This window comes from Anneissia japonica, unplaced genomic scaffold (genome assembly GCF_011630105.1).
Source record: "Anneissia japonica isolate Jap-2015-1 unplaced genomic scaffold, ASM1163010v1 scaffold4988_len2956909_cov206, whole genome shotgun sequence".
Lineage (NCBI taxonomy): Eukaryota > Metazoa > Echinodermata > Crinoidea > Comatulida > Comatulidae > Anneissia > Anneissia japonica.
The window spans coordinates 2,858,517-2,875,618 of NW_022696345.1; the positions used below are offsets into that span (position 1 = coordinate 2,858,517).

The 17,102-nt window shown below is 32.7% G+C and overlaps 1 protein-coding gene across 1 annotated transcript in view; it reads left to right on the forward strand.

Annotated features, from left to right (window-relative positions):
* The window catches only part of LOC117101914 (basement membrane-specific heparan sulfate proteoglycan core protein-like), a gene marked incomplete in the record, with an annotated part of 79,116 nt that overhangs the window by 12,760 nt on the left and 49,254 nt on the right, over positions 1–17,102 (forward strand). Inside the window, 7 exon segments of the mRNA XM_033242029.1 lie at positions 2,059–2,117; positions 3,477–3,646; positions 5,654–6,031; positions 8,868–8,993; positions 15,660–15,857; positions 16,418–16,531; positions 16,725–16,856. Coding sequence (XP_033097920.1) covers positions 2,059–2,117; positions 3,477–3,646; positions 5,654–6,031; positions 8,868–8,993; positions 15,660–15,857; positions 16,418–16,531; positions 16,725–16,856 — 1,177 coding nt within the window.

Here is a 17,102-nt window from a genome sequence, read left to right on the forward strand (position 1 = left end):
GTCTAATTGATCTGTCAATTTTATACCAGGGGCCTACAGTATTGCATAGGAATAGGAGTATTTAACAATAAGAAAAATTGGGAAAACAGTTTCCTTTGAAATTTACTTAAGCGAGTGTGTATGAAACCGGGTCTATGGCAACTATAATTTGATACTACGTCTAGAAGTGTAGAGATACGGACCCTATAATTAAAAACTGTTGAATTCTAAATGATTACAAGATGACCAAGCATATGAATGAATCAGTCTAAAATGATATTCAAAGATATTATACAGCTAACCGCTAATGTTTGTTTTGCATGTCTATTACATACCGTCACTCACAAATGTATGCAAAAATTGACAAGATGATCATTAAAATTTGTTGTAAATACTTATTTAAATCTGTACACCGATTTTGTTTCTAGTTGTTTGTTTTCAATACTATAGCTGTTTCTTTACGATGACAATGTTTTGAAATTGTACTGTATAACACTCCAAAATTGTTTTATGGGCAAACAGCAGAAGGCTTTAAATTTTTGCAAGTTGACCAAGCGTGTTGCTGCATCATTATTGTTCAGTTACGATCACTATTCAGGCAGAGAGCAGCAGGCTGATAATTTGTTTTTGACAGCTATTTAAATGTCTTTGTTGGTAAATTTTTTTTTTAAATTGTGAGTGTAAATATTCTCCAGTGTATATTTTATATACTGTAGATAAGAATTGTAGATAAATAATGCACATAAAATCAATTGTCAATGGAGAACGGCGTCAGTCATCTGATTAGTCCCATATTAACAATACCGATATTTTGAATAATTGTTTTATTGACAGTGACTCATCTAATTCATATATAATCACTTTAACATTTTAATCGTAAAAGTTTGAATACCCACCCAATTCGTTGGCGATCCTCAGTGTATGTTATGTTAATGAAACATGTCATACTGTACAACAAGGGAATGTGTATTACAAAATGCCAGTACGTATTTTTTAGATTTTGACACACTCCGTTCTGTTGTGTGTCTCTGCTGTTGAAAACAAACTTCCTAATTTTGTGACACGCTATGATGACTGAGATGGACCATGTTGATTTATTAATAATAATATGTTGTTTGGGATAGAAAAAAGTAGAGTAAATTTCCCAAAAATGCTCCATCAGCAAATAATTTAGTGTGCGCTATGGACAGTATGGCTATGGAATTTACTAACCACACAATCCACAATCATTAAGTCACAAAACTTTAGCTGCATTTGGTGGATTAAGTCGCAAAACTTTATCTTTGTTTGGTGGCGCCATTTACTCTAGGTAGACAGAGACCAGTTTCGTTACCGATTGGTACATTTCTTACAAACATTCAGCCAAAGGCCAGTGAAAGTTTTTATCAATGTTTGCCATCCTTATGTGAGCTATCGTAAAGTCATGGTTTGCCGGAGTTGCGTTCAATTTAAATCTCCGAACTTCTGAAGCTGAGATATTCTATGAATGTAGGCTTGTATCGCAGGCTACAATATAAAAACGGGTGACCAAATAATGAATTGGGTGCTAAATTTTGATTTAATGCTGGGTAAGTTAAAAACAGACATTCCGTCCGAGTGGGACTCATTCAAAAATTCGAGGGGGTTTGCTAGAAAATAGGGGGGTTCGCTAGAAAAGAGGGTTCGCCCGAACCATAAAACCCCCCTGGCTACGGGCCTGTGTGGCACACCATCATTCAACCATTGTTGGTAACTTTCTTGCAGTTGAAAATGTGATTCAGAGTGTATTAAATAGACAGGAATTGTATATAATTATTAACCCATGATTAGTCCTATATTTGTCCCAATATTACCCCTTCACACTTACCCCTTAACAGATACATTAATTATTTTATGAATACATAATTATACTGAATTTGTTGTATTACAAAATATTGACTAAAAAGGGAGAAATATATTTAGCTTAGGACTTATAGTAGAAGATGTTAGGCTTCAAAAAGATAATGTATTTATGCTAATGAAAGTTGATTAATTTATAATTGATAAAGGCATTGCACTAGGCAAATAGAATGTCAATATTTGTTTTGCTCTGTCTTCTAGATTAACGCCCTTTACAGCAGCCTTCCAGGTCAACAAGACATCCGGGGACTAAAACTATTGTGAGTAACCACTTCTTGCTCAGAACCACCATCAGGCTTTTATTGATATGATGTGATACATGTTCTTAAGATCCTATCCAGATTATCAAACTTTGTTTGACAAAAACATGTCACATGCCTAAAATGATGATATCACATCAGGACCATATAAGCATCTCATGACTATATGTGGGCATGCACCATTTTTTTTCAAAGAAAATTGGATAATCTAGACAGAACTTAGGTAATATTATAGCTCATTTATTATTGTCTTCTCAAATAGAGCTTCAAAATGCAGTGCCTTATCATTTATCCTAGGGAAGCCATTCAAAGACCAAATTAAAGCTTATAATGTGATCTACCAATATGTAATATAAATTCATTTTTTGATTTTCTAACAATGAGACTCATTTTGTAGGGAGACCTCACATTTATTATTGATATAGAGCTTCAAAATCATTCAGTGCCTTATCATAAGAATTGGATTACTTTGGTGTGCGATATACACAAAGGATAATCAACAGTCCAAAGACTAATTTTTATTGGGTTCCTTCTTGTGTTGAATTTGGCTGTGCACTCAATACTGACCAGTGGCTTAAATATGTGTCTGAAAGTTATTTTAAAGTTATTGTTGTTGTTGTTATTAATGTCATCAAATTTTGGAGAAAAGAATCATACAGTATTTAAGATTTTCTATAAGAATTATTACCCTTGTCTCTCTGAAGGGAAATGCAATAGTGCGCATCTGTGTGTGTGTGTACTCAGTGCGCATAACTCAAAAACTGTTACACTGCTAATTAATTTTGTTTAATCAATTGTTTTCAAATTAAATTTTAGTCATAAGTAACTACAGCCATGAAGTAATTGATTATTAGCAGTTGTTTACATTTTATTGCCTATGTTTTTTTTTGCAATGGAAAATTTTCTGTATCGCTTTATGTTGTCAAATATGTTTTGTTCTGGAACACCATTGGAAATAAGTTTTCTTTTTGAAGACTTCCATGGGCTATCCTGGCATCTGTCCTTTTTAATGATGCTTTAACTGTCTCTCCCGCATTTTGTATATATTTAGAATGCTATTTATATATTTTATGGCTGCTGCAGACAGACACAACTCGAGTGGATCGACTGTGGGCTAGAGTAAGGAGTGGGTTCAATTCTGTCAGACTGGAAGCAGTCTGGTCAGAGTGGTGAGCTTGCCACGTGAGGCCTACGATGCTAGCTCTTGTTTGGCTAGGCCGAGCCGACTCAAGCGAATCGACCATAGGCCATTAGCTTTTCAGTAGGTAGATATGTTATAATAGAGTGAGGGTTTGTAAAATCGGATTATCATCTTGTTGTTATTAATTTGTAGCACATTTCTTTGTTTAAATTTGTTAGTGAGGAGAATAACGCAGTTAAAGTGTCATTTGACATTGTGAGTGTGGGATTCGCCGAGTCTGCTATAGTCAGGGACACGCTATACTCCGTCATCAGTACTGGATCACTCAATAGTTTTGAAGTTGAACCGGAATCATTGACATTTATTACTGTAGGAGAAGGAGAAACATGTGGGTATTAAATTTCCATTTTTACCTTCCCTTCATTTTGATTAATTGAATTGAACTTGAATTGGGTTTTGTTTTTTGAAAAAAAAAAAAATTTCTTAACAAATGAAGCCAAAGTTAATTTTAATATTCAGTTAAACTTACAATTTAGTTTTAGGTATACGTATAATAGGGTATAAGAATATTTATGTATGTATTTATGTTTTTATGGCTTGAAAGAATATATTTTAAATCTTGAAGGCAGTATAATGATGTTTAGAAATCTTATCCAAGGTGTTCATTGAAGGTAACCTATATCATATACTGTAATATGAAAAACGTGTAATTTGATTATTGGCTGCATTATGCTTCTTCTAAATATTAGGTAAATACTGTTGTATGTTAAATTTGGAACTTGTTTTTTGATTAAAATCTTTAGCAGTATGCTGCCCTCTGTCATTTGGTTCTAAGTCTGATTGACACTATTAGTTTCAGTTAATTGGATTCCAAGTATTACTAACCTCCAGTTTGATGCTTGCTTTTATACAAAGAGTTATTGTTCTTTATTATTTACAAGATATTTTGTTCAGTTCATGTTTATAAATTTGAGTAGTTAACATATGTGACCAGCTGGCAAAACAAAAGTCCTAATTTCGCATTAGCGCCCAAAACGTTGATAAGAATTTCTTAACATTTTCAGGTTTTTTTGCATTTTATAAAAGAAGATGTATTGAAGAAAATTTATGCAAAATATCAGTCACTAAATCTAACTGAAAAGTATATAAAAATAATATACAAATCTTAATTTAAATGAACTACTGTTGTCTCAAAACCTACAGTACTTAGCTGATATCCAATGAATTAAATGTTCATAGCATTGCTAGTACCAATTTTTATCAAATAAACACTGTTTTTAAGAGGAATTCATGCAGAATCAAGATTTCCCAGAGCCGGTCACATTATTATCATGCAGTAATTACTCCCTGCTGATGAATTCTACTATTGTATTTATAGCCACTGTATTTATAGCCACGTTCACGTCTCCATTGATCGCGAGCGGTTGAGATGCTGGGTCGTGAGCAAGATTGTGTTAGATAAAAAAAAAAAAATGGCCAAACTGCGTTCGTTACACTGCTTTCGAGGCGACCGGAAATAGATTTATGTCACATCCCAAATGGTTGTCGACATGCTAGGCCTGCGATTTCTGATCCTAGGCCTGGGTGGAGGTGGCATCGACGATCCTCCAACGGTCCCCACCTGACATTTTTGTGCGAACGCCGATGTTCCCAATTCTGTGGTAAACTGATAAAGAATTAAAGAAATCCTACTTTTGTGATTTACATTTGCAAATGGTTACTAAAGAAATCTGTAAGGAAGATTCAGAAGAGAAGTTTTTACTAGTGGAGTTTGCCTGTTTGAAACCACCTCAATACCTGAATTCCTGATGGGTATTAAGTAGATATAAGATTCCCTGAAGGCTTTGTAACTCAACCTCTTATTTCAAAGTTAAATGGAACGATCCAAATATAGGGGTGTGTCTGTTATAATTTTTTTCAATTAGAGCGAAAATATTCATATTTAAATTTATAACATAATAAATCAGTAATTAATCAGATTTTGTTGTTTTTATTATAATTGTGGTTATCCATTGTATTATCACTAAATTGAATTAATTTTCACTCCAATCTAAAGTTTATGCAAATTTTAAATTAATTGATTAGGCCTTCATTTTTAAATTTGCTTGCTGTTTTAATTTGTATTCTCTTATTCAAATTCTCTTTTTTTGTTTTAAGTGATGGAACATAAAACAATGACAATTATTATTATTATTGTTATTTTTTATCATAAATACCCCTATTAACAAGTGAACTATTCCAATGTTTGGCCTGTTAGGTTTTTCCAAAAGAGTTACTGACACAGTTCTGTAGAAATTCAGCACTGGCTATACTGAAGCTTTGCTTGCTGTCTCCTACCAAAGCTGCAAAATGTTCTGCAGCTTCCAACTTATTTTGTTTGTACTTTTTCTTGTAGCTTCTGTACCTAACTTAACAACAGCTCAACCATCTCCTGCATGCCGTGGAGATGCACAGTTCGTATGTCCAGATGGACAGTGCGTTGATTTTGCAAGAGTATGTGATGGTTTTCGTGACTGCTCCTCTGGAGAAGATGAACAGTCTTGTTCATGCTTAATACCCAATGCTTTCACCTGTAATACGCAGCAGTGTATCCAAGGAGATCTTGTTTGTGACGGATTTAGAGATTGTACTGATGGATCAGACGAGGTTGGGTGTCAAGCTCCTACATGTAAGGCTACTGAGTTTCGTTGTGCAAACGGCGAGTGCCGTCCAAACTTTGAACGTTGCAATGGGAATTATGATTGTGCAGACGCTAGTGATGAAGATTCTTGTGGTTAGTGCATGAATCGATTATCCCTCCCTCTGCTTTTGTTTGCCTCTCCAGCTGTTCTACTAATCTAACTCCGCCCTCTGCATATTATGAAGCCACATTAGCTGTTCTTCTAATCTTCCCTTGCTAAGTTAACTTGAGTTAAAGCCTGCTAAATATGCAATAATTATAACACTTTATTTTGTTATAGAAATAGTTTTGCCATAATTTTAAGCTATGCCTAAAAAAGGTTCTTTTAAAATAAAAAATACTAGTAAAGAGAATGCAAAAATAATATAGAAGTACTTATTTTTGTATAGTTTTTAATTTGTTATACCTTTGACAGAACATAATCTCTTGGAGTAGGTTTTCTCTAAAGTATGATATACTTTTTCTCCTGTATCCAAACATTGCATTGGTTTATTCAGTATGCTTAGAACTTTAATTCAGAGATTTATAAATATACTATGTTTAATAAGCATCAAGGAGAAAGTGCATTATGCTCAATATAATTTATTTGCAGTTTGTATTTGAAGTAGTCTAAAATAAATATTTATTGCATTATAACCTATAATGCTGCTTTCTATTGAGCAGCTGTTTTCAAATCTTGTTTTTTTAACCTAGGTGAATAGGTAAAAATTTGTCATAATACCAATAGTGGGTAAATAATTGGTGATTGTTTTGTTCTTTCAACAAAACCCAGCTGACCCTATGTTATGCCTATATATATGTCTTGCTTACTACTACCTGTGTGATTTCATTATGCTGTTTATTCTGGCTAGTTCCTCTCCAGGCAATTTAACTCCTTAAAGAATCTCTTCATTTTGTAAGTCTGTAGTATTTTTTTCAATGCTATTTTTTTTTTGGTTGATTTTGTTGTTAAAGAGGCTTGTTTACAAACAATGATCTTAGAATATATATATTCTTGGGGAAAATATAAACCTTCAGAACATTCTGTTCCTATTTGATATGGTATTAATGACACTGATTTAATGTACATTATATCTGAAATGTGTGGACATTGTTTAGAGTTCTTATACATTAGTTTGTTTTGTTCTTGGTTTAAGAACGTATACTGATGAGTCAATGCTTTTTTAGGATTGCTTTAAATTTCAGCTGTTACGTATTGACATGTTGTAAATCTCCATTATTGTGTACCCTCCATAGGCCTACAATTGTATGACTCATCAACAACAATATCCTAACCATATAATAAAGATGATTATCATTAGTTAATGTTAGAAATTGAATCTATCCAATATTACCACAGCCATCCAGTGCCCAATATCATAATCTTCACTACCATTATTATCATCATCACCACAATCATCATCATTACCATCACCATTATCATAACCACCATCATCATTATCATCATCATCACAGTCATCATCATAACCATCATCATAACCATAGCTATCATTATCAACATTAACATCGTCATCACCATTATCACCATTACGATTAGCATCTGGCCAACAAATTGTCAGCAAGACAGTTGACATTTATAAATTCAATTTTTTTTTTGTTCACTCACCCTATATTTGTTGATTGGAAAAATGTTAATCACAGGCTAAAGTCCAAGATTAATATATATATTCTACAAGATAATGCTAAAATGGGATGTTTTTAAATAACATAGAAGTCATCTTTGATTGTTGAGATTTTGAGTTAATGGGAAAATCTTTGTTTTGCCTCATAATTATCAACACTACTGTCTTCAACATTACCATTTGTCATCAACATTGCAATTTAATTACAGTTCATGAACATCATAATCAACAATTTACCATTGTGTATATCGGCTGTCTCCCTATTTCTTATCCTATACAGTTTCTCATCCTCTCTCATCACCCACTCCTCATCATTCATAATCAGATGATCCTACTTGTCCACATTCTTCCCAGGCATTGGCATTCAGTGAATTTCTGATTGATATATTGAGAAATTTATGATTTATAAAGTCCAGATTAATAAGCAGAAGACACGTCAATGAGAAATTTATGAGTCTTGGAATATTTTCATCTGTTTAACCCTTGTAGTATAATTGTAGTCATTAGCTATACCATTACCATACCATATACTTTTCCATTCCATTGCAATTGCATAAAGTCAATACTATCTTTCTGTTTCTACTAAGGAGTGTGTTTATTTTTTCCCCGTACAGTGGAATTTGTACTCCCTTCTATTTTTCCATTCCATTGCAGTTGCATAAAGTCAATACTATCTTTCTGTTTCTACTAAGGAGTGTGTTTATTTTTTCCCCGAAATTCTGCCATGTAATTATTGTACATTTCTATATCGAGAAAGGCCTTCACTGTTTAAACTTGAACATTCCTAAATATTATAATTTTCTGTATTCTCCATTAAAATGTAATTCATTTAGTATGTTGTTTAGATATGTTAAAATGTGTCTATGTCTAGAGCACTGTCAGCATTGTAGATCTATCATGAAAACCAAATTCATGATTGTGACAAACTAAAGATTTTCAATTCTTGGTATATTTCAATGTTCTTGATTTTGAATTGTCTTGATTCTTGCCTTATTTTGATTCATATGATTTTGATTTGGTGTTTTTTTTATTGTTGGATTTAGGTTTTTAGCTGGATACTAATTTAAAATTGTTTTCATGCTAACTTGCTTGTTTTTTTTAACCATGTTTGCTTTATAATGCCTGATTTTTTCTGATTGTTTGGCAGATTATTATTCATAAACTTTAATATAGGCTTGCGTTTAAAACAGATTATTATTCATAAACTTTAATATAGACCTACGTTTAAAATTTACAAGGTCTTGCAAACCACATTTTATTATTGTTTATTTTGTTTTATTTGTCAATGTTTATTTTGTTTATTGCAGCCCTACCACCAAATGTTTGCGGTACAGATCAATTTGAGTGTGTCTATCAATTTGAATGTGTAGATATCCGTTACGTTTGTGAAGGTTACCTTGATTGTACTGATGGATCAGATGAAGAGAATTGCCGTAAGTACAGATATCAATTCATATATAGTAAATCTAATATTATAAACAAGAGAGAGCTACCTTTCCTTCACTATTTAATGCACAAAATGTTTTAATGTCTCAAAATGAATAATTAGCTTGAATCTCAGTTATATTTAACTTAATTATTTTGACTCAATCTAAATCAATAACTTCCAATTACCTTTTTGTTTTACCAACTACTTTGATAAACTTTACACTACTGTAATATTTAGTTGTTTTGTGCTTTTGTGAAGAAGTTTATACAATGAACCTTGACTGAAAGTAAGGTGGCAAATATGTGACATAGAATGTTGCACCTCCAAATCATGCCTCGCGAGTTCTCTAAGGTAATAAAAGAATAGAATTACCTTGAAGATAGAGAGTGACATGAGTTAGTTTCATAGTGTGATGGTTAAGAATGAGGGAAGCTCCTCATGTCATAAAGCACATGCAGTACATATTGTATATCACAGCTTGTCACAGGAATCCAGCCCATGTTTATATAATACACGCATTCCAATCCCTAGATTCTGGGTTCAAATCGTGTGACACTAGCATTTTTTGTCATGACTAAAATGTGTTTCTCATTTGGGTTTGGAAACAAGGAAATGGCTACAAAGTTGTACATGGAACAGAGAAGAATGAGTTAAGAAAGGGAAGCAGTAATGCTTAATTGTTTTAAATGAGAAGTAGTAGTTGCAAAGAGAAATATTAATCCACATGATATACTAGTTGGTTTAAGGTTGGTGCAAAGTGCTACTTAGGTCAGGAAGGATAGTAAAGTTTAGTTGACTGCATGATTTATTTTATGCCAATTGACAGATTTATTATTGGTTCACTGAATATCAACCTGACGAACTCATATTCTATTAATGTCTTTACAGTTTGTACCTGTAAGTGTAAGAGGGAGGGGAATGTGGACGTCAATCAATCAGCTAATCAGTTGTTTCTTATAATAGACTGAATGATAATTATAAGCCTTGATTCACTTGATATGATTTAGCTGGATAATTTGAATGGAGTTTAATAATGGTTAAGATGCTTGCCTTCTAATACTAGGGTCCTGGGTTCAATTCCTGTGACAACTCCACTTTCTAAGCCTCATAAAGATAAACTGATAAAAGCATCACATTATTGAATTTATTTTAAGATTGTCCCTGAATATCAGCCGACCTACTAGGATACGCTGGAATGATTACCCTCTACAAATATAATTTAAAAAAAATATGCCTATACATTCTCCTTTAATAGGGTATTCCATAATATTGAAAGTAATTAGTATACTGGCATTGAATTCACTTCTTAATTTCTTCGGTAGAGAGAGAGCAATGATAAAACAAAATTGACCAGTTCAAGGATAACTAAATGATATTCATTTGTATCTGTATTACCAATTTTCCTCTTTTTTAATCATATTTTTATGGTGGACGTGCATGCACGTTTGTGCATACAATTCTATGCCTGAAGGCTTTTATTTAATAACTAGACCTCCGTCCCTTTTAACATAATTAAACATAAATACAAATATAATTAGGATATCTAAATATACATTCCTATAATTATATGCATAATATACATACATTAATAAATTATTAACAATATTCACATCTTAGATGACAATAAATAAAAGAACAGAAAAATTAAAAAAATTAAAAATTAAAAGTATTTTTGTTAACATATTGTGGCAAAAATGTTTTTCTAATATCAATATAGGGACAAACTGAAACAAAATGATATTCAGCTTCTATTTTACCTAAGTTACATAACTTGCATAATCTGTCTTTTCTTTCTATATTTACCCATCTACCCCTTTTTACCTCTAGTTCCAAAATACCCAATCTAAGTTTTGTAAAAAGTTTCTTATATTTAAAATCAATGTTTTGTGTCAAGTATTCATCTACTCTACTAACATTTTGTAATGCCTTAATTTGGAATATGAATTTATCTTTTCAAAAAAATTCTGTCGTTCTATATCTATCAACCTAATATGTTATGGTGAACAGCAGGCACATATGTATGATATAGTAATGCAAAAGTATAGGAAACAGACCACTATAAAACAACCACAGATCATTTTTATTTTCAGCTGCTACACTTTGGAACTCCCTCCCAAAACATACCGACTCAACTTTAGTTGCCATATTTAAGACCAAACTCAAAACCCACCTTTTTAACATCTGAAAATGCTCAGCGCCTTTGATTTTTACTTCGGTTTAGTGATATTGGTGCTTTATTAAATTAAAATTATTATTATTATATTATTATCCAAAAGGCCAAACAAGGTCGGGGTTTCAATCCCTCGCTGTGCATTTTACTTGTGTCCTTGAGCAACTTTATCTACGTTGCTTCTCTCCACCCAGAATTGTAAATGGGTAGCTGGTTAGGTTGCCTGCTCCTGCGCCAAGATGGCAGCAACACTTAAGCATGTGGACCCAATGACCAGGGAAAAACTTACAGCGCTTTGTATCTGTAAAGGTAGGCGCTATATAAAAATGACCAGAGTAGATTAGAATGTCAACCTGGAATGAGTTTCTAATTGACGTTTGAATTCATTAAGTAATATTTTTTTCTTTTTCTTTCTCTATCTTTAAATTTGTTTTATTAATTTGAACTCTGTTATATTTGGTTTTCTAAAATTTTTATGCTTTTAATTTTATGCATATCCAGATGATGTTTAACTGTTCTTTTACATTAAACCTTGTCACTTATCCAATCTATTTTTCATTATTTTAATCATCGTCGTATTAGCTTCTATTTTGCCTTGCTTAATGTAACGTTTCATTGTTTTCAAAGCTGTAATACCTGCAGGAAAATCTCTTTGTGTCACAACTCCATAATAATAAGCAATATTTTCTTTGTCAATAATAAAATCACCCCTTGGGTACTTTTCTTAAGATTAAGAAGACCAACATAGGCTGATTATTTGGTAATATCAGGTTGACAGTATAGAAGGTTGAATTTCAAGGTAGAGCATAATGTTGCATACAAGAGTATCCTATACCAATTTTAAGCCCTCATTTCATCAATGAGAGTATGTTCACACACACAGCGTAAGGCAGGCGTAAGCCTGCGTAGCATACGCCTTTGTGTGTGAACTAGGCTTATACAGTAATCATATAAGTTACTTGCGCCACTCACAACGCCACCGCTACCTGTAGACCCCAGATTAGTTAATGCCACAGAGCTAATGCCAGAAATGCTTGAATGATATGACCTCATTTAAAGAGATTGACCAATCACGATTGCAATGGATTAGTTACTTTGATCCCTTTTCTGTGCTCTCTATAAATGAAATGGTAAAGGGATTCTTTTTCTATTGCATTTTACTTAGTTTACAGTATATATGATTTGTTGATTGTGTTTTGTAAAATATTTTAACCTATTTAGACTGTCTATTAAAACCTGCAACACCAACAATTGTTCCGTAATGCTAGCTGAAAAATCTGAAGTAAAATTGTTCATTTAAAACACAGTAATCATATAAGTTCACTTCTAACAATTCACAGATTTAAAAGTTTTAATGATGCGCTGTAAATATTTTACTACAGTTAAGAACCCATACATTATTTAAAACTGAAAATTATTCTCCCTATAGGCCTATATTACTACAAGTTTAACGCCAGCATTAATATTGTAGCGAACGCCGTTTGTGTGAACACGTTGGAATTTTAAACAATGGATTAGCTTACGCCGGCGTAAGCTACACAAGTCTTACGCCGTGTGTGTGAACATACCCTGAGAGTACTGTACAGCAACTCAGTACAGTAATGTGTCCAGGTACTATGCTTTTAGTGCTTGCTCTTAAGTGGCCATACCTCCTAGGTAGATGGTAATGATAAGCAATAACTGGCAATTAATTTGTGACAATTTATTTTATGTATTGTATATTAGCATAATAATGTTATCAAAATACAAGTTTTTAAACAACATTTATATAGGCCGTGAGACTCAATAAATATTTGAAATTTAGGCTGATGGAGAGAGTTCTGGTGGGGAAAGTGGGAGATAATTACATTTATGTATTTAACAGTATAATTTTCGTTGATATGCAAGCAGATTTTAGGCATTTCAGGTTAAATTTTAAGTCTTCAATAACCCTTAAAAGTTTAAGTATTTGTTAACTCATCAAATTGCAAATGCTAAATCTTGACTGAATCTAACTTTAAGAACATAATAACCTCATCTGTGGGATCACTTAATATTAACCAAAAAAATATTTGTTTAAGCAAGGAAACAATGCGTCTCAGCAATTGATGGAATAGCCAGCTTTAGGCTAAAGTCGAGAGCATTTTAGTTATGAAATTAGATATACAGCAGTAAACTGTCTATTGTATCGAGTAAAGTATATTTATTTTGCTTTTGTTGGGAAAGTCTGTGTCTCTGTACATTAGGCATCCTTATTGTAAATAGCTACTTTAGGGTGAATAGACAAAGCTTTATGCACTGTAGTGTTAAGGCAATGGTACTGAAGATTTTGAGATTGGACTGCATTTGAAAAACAGCCTGATCTTTATTTCTGGTGGTGTCACTGAGGGCAGCATGTTCCTGAGACGTTTCAAGTGCTATGTGGTGCTCATTTATAATGTTAACTGTACTTGTTAGAATACCATGGGTGTTTTTATTGATTTTATATTTATTATTATCATCGTCATTGTCATCATTCTTCTTCTACTCACCATCATCTTTATCTTATAATCATCATCATGATTATTACCATCCTCATCATTATACTTTTTCATCACTTTTTTCATCTCATCATTATAATCATCATCAATATCATTCTCATCCTCTTTATTGTGAATTTTTTTTTTTATGTATTGTATAATATAATGAACTGATATCCAAATATTCAACATTTATACAGGCTGTGAGACTCAATAGATATTTGAAATTCAGGATGATGGAGAATACTGATGGCGAAAGTGGGAAATGTACATTTATTTACCAGTATAATCTTCGTTGCTATGCTAGCAAATTTTAGGTGTTCAGTTAACTTTCAAGTTAAATTTGAAGTCTTCATTAACCCTTGAAAGTTAGTTAGTTAGTTAGTGTTTGCTAAGCTCATCAAATCAAATGCTAAATCTTGACTGAAACTAACTTTAGGAACATAATAACCTTGTCTGCGGAATCACTTAATATTAACCAAAAAAAATATTTGTTTAAGCAAGCAAACAATGCATTTTTATTAAAATGATTTTTATCCTTATCCAATCTCCTCATACAATTCACTTAACTTTTATAATAATCTTTCATATTTATCATCAATTCTTTCAACAGCCATCTTCACTGCTTTGAACACTTTATAAAATATTATTAAATTGTTTTTATTTTTATTTTATTTATTTATTATCCAATCCAACAGCAAATACAAAATTCGCCACTTACTGCTGGGAACGAGAAATGGATACATAATACTTTATTGCCAAAGTGAAGAAAACCAACAGTAAAATTACCATCATCATCCTTTTTATCACACAGTCACACTTTTCATAGCAATTACAGTTAATATTCACTCATCAAATTTGTTCGCTGCTCTTGCAGTTGCAGGTGAGATATCTCAGTCACAGCTCAGTTAACTCATCTTGCTTATCTGCACCTCCCTCTTAGGTGGTGCTAACAATGAGTCACTTTGGTGGCCTGACACCACCTCTAAAGGGGACACCTGTTGCCTGTGTTAAAGTTAAGAAAGGAGCAATACCTTGGTTGAAAGAATTCAAAACTGCGAGGAAATTCAAATTTTTAATATGATGACATAAAACCTGAATGTGTATTTAAGAACTTGTCTCATTGACTTCTAAAATATTTCATTTTATGCGTCAATGACCTCTTTATGAGGTGACCTTAGAGTGGCATCCATAACCCAGACTTCACCCTAGGGGTACCTTGAAGGACAGAGCATGTATTATTATTACCCACAATCCTAAATGGTACATTTAGCAAACATAATTGGTCAGATTTGTTAGATTTCCATTGAATATGTAGTTGATTAGTTGAAGTCAATACCAACTTTCTTTTATTTTTTTGTTTATGGCAATGTTAGGTAATTTATTTTTATTTGTTCAAAGGAGTAGAAAAGCCTTTATTTTTAAAAATAAATAATTCAGGCGACAAAAATGTTTAAAATGATTTCCCTCAATGAAATGGATGAATGCTTTCAGAAACAATAGTATCTTGATAACATTGATGAGGATTTTATAGTCGTAGATGCTATAATGATCCCAAAATGCTTGTATTCTAAATTTATTATTTGTTAGGAAATAGATTTTGTTCTAGTGCAGCCAATAAAATAAAATAATGGAGAGAAAAAAAAAAAGAAGAAACCAATTCATCCAACTACATCCAATGACATAATACATACTTAGTGAAGAGTGAGAACCTGCATATTCAGACTTTCATTGAAGGACAGTATGATATAGTTGGTCATATGATATGTATATACACTATCCTTATTAGATGTGCACACACACATAATTGAATGTAGAATATCTTAACATATTTACTTTTTCTATGATTAAAATCATATTGAGCAGATTTCAATGGTTGACCTAGGTATGGGTAAAGGGTGTGGCCCCCGTTGCATGGATCCACACTGACAGGGCATATGTCAACAGGGTTTTTATTTCTCACATTTTTAAACATTACTAATGGAAATCTTTCTTCAAATAGGAACTCCTACTACACCTGTTATTCTCCCCCCTGAGTCTACTACAGCCGTGCCTATCTTACCACCTGTAAGTCCCACTATCCACTTTCCATGTGCCGATGGACTAGCCACTTGCAATGATGGTGGCTGCATCCAGAGGGATTTCATTTGCGATGGAGACAGAGATTGCAAAGATGGATCTGATGAAATTGATTGCACTGGTAATGGTTTACCATATTTCTTCGAATAAACTCCCTGCTTTGAATAGATGTCCTCCTGGAATAAATGCCTTCTCCATAGCTTTATTCCAGTTTATTTTTTTCTCGAATAAACACCCCCTCCCAAATGACTGTAAACAAAACTAATGGAAGCAAAACACATTCTATTATTATTCTACTTCAAGATTACATTTTCTCTAACCAGGTTTAAGATCAATAAGTTGATTTTATAATCACAAAGTAACACATTTTGAAGGTAATTGTGTGCTGGAATTGCACATTTACGGAGAAATATTTGATTACCCATGTACATTTTACACCAAAAAATTAAACGCCTCCCTCGAATACACTCCACCTCAAAAACCCTTCTCAACAATAAATGCCCCAGGGAGTTTATTAAAGTGAATACGGTAATTTATTAGGACAAACATAGAATAGCATAATAAACTAGTGGTTCTGTATTTAACATGTGATAATTGGTAATTGACACCTTGTGTACTATTTGACATATGGATATATCAATATTTTATCAAAAATTTAATTATTTACTTGTTTCTGTACAGGCGATCGCTGTGAACCTAATGAATTCCGATGTAACAACGGGTTCTGTGCAATGAAGATCTGGCGTTGTGATGGTGACATTGACTGCACTGATGGTTCTGATGAACTCAACTGTCGTATGTATTATGTTATATTTTGTTTAGATCACTATGTATTATTAACTTGAAAAAGTCAATTAGATTTAAATTTGATTAACAAAGGCATATGAAAATTTAGATGATGGAAAGAGAATATCACTCACCTTATTTCTAATTATGATGTTTTTAGATAATGAATGTATTTGTAATTTATTTGTTTTGCAATACACAGCAACTGGGTCACCTGATGACCCATGTACAGCTCAGGAGTTCCAGTGTCTGAATTCCTTCGAATGTATTCCTAAAGCTTATCGTTGTGATGATCAAATTGATTGTGTCGACCGTTCTGATGAAATCACTTGTGGTGAGTAGTAAGAATTAACTTGAAAGAATAGCCATGGAAATAAGGGCCATGAAAACAAAATAGTCATGGAAACAAAATGGCCATGGATACAAACAGGCCATGGAAACAAAGTGACCTTGGAAACAACATCATCTTGGATACAAAATGGCTATGGATATATAAATGTCCATGGAAATAAAATAGCCATGGAAATGAAGTTGACATTGGCAATACTGATTTGTAATATCCAAATGGCTGTGGAAAAAT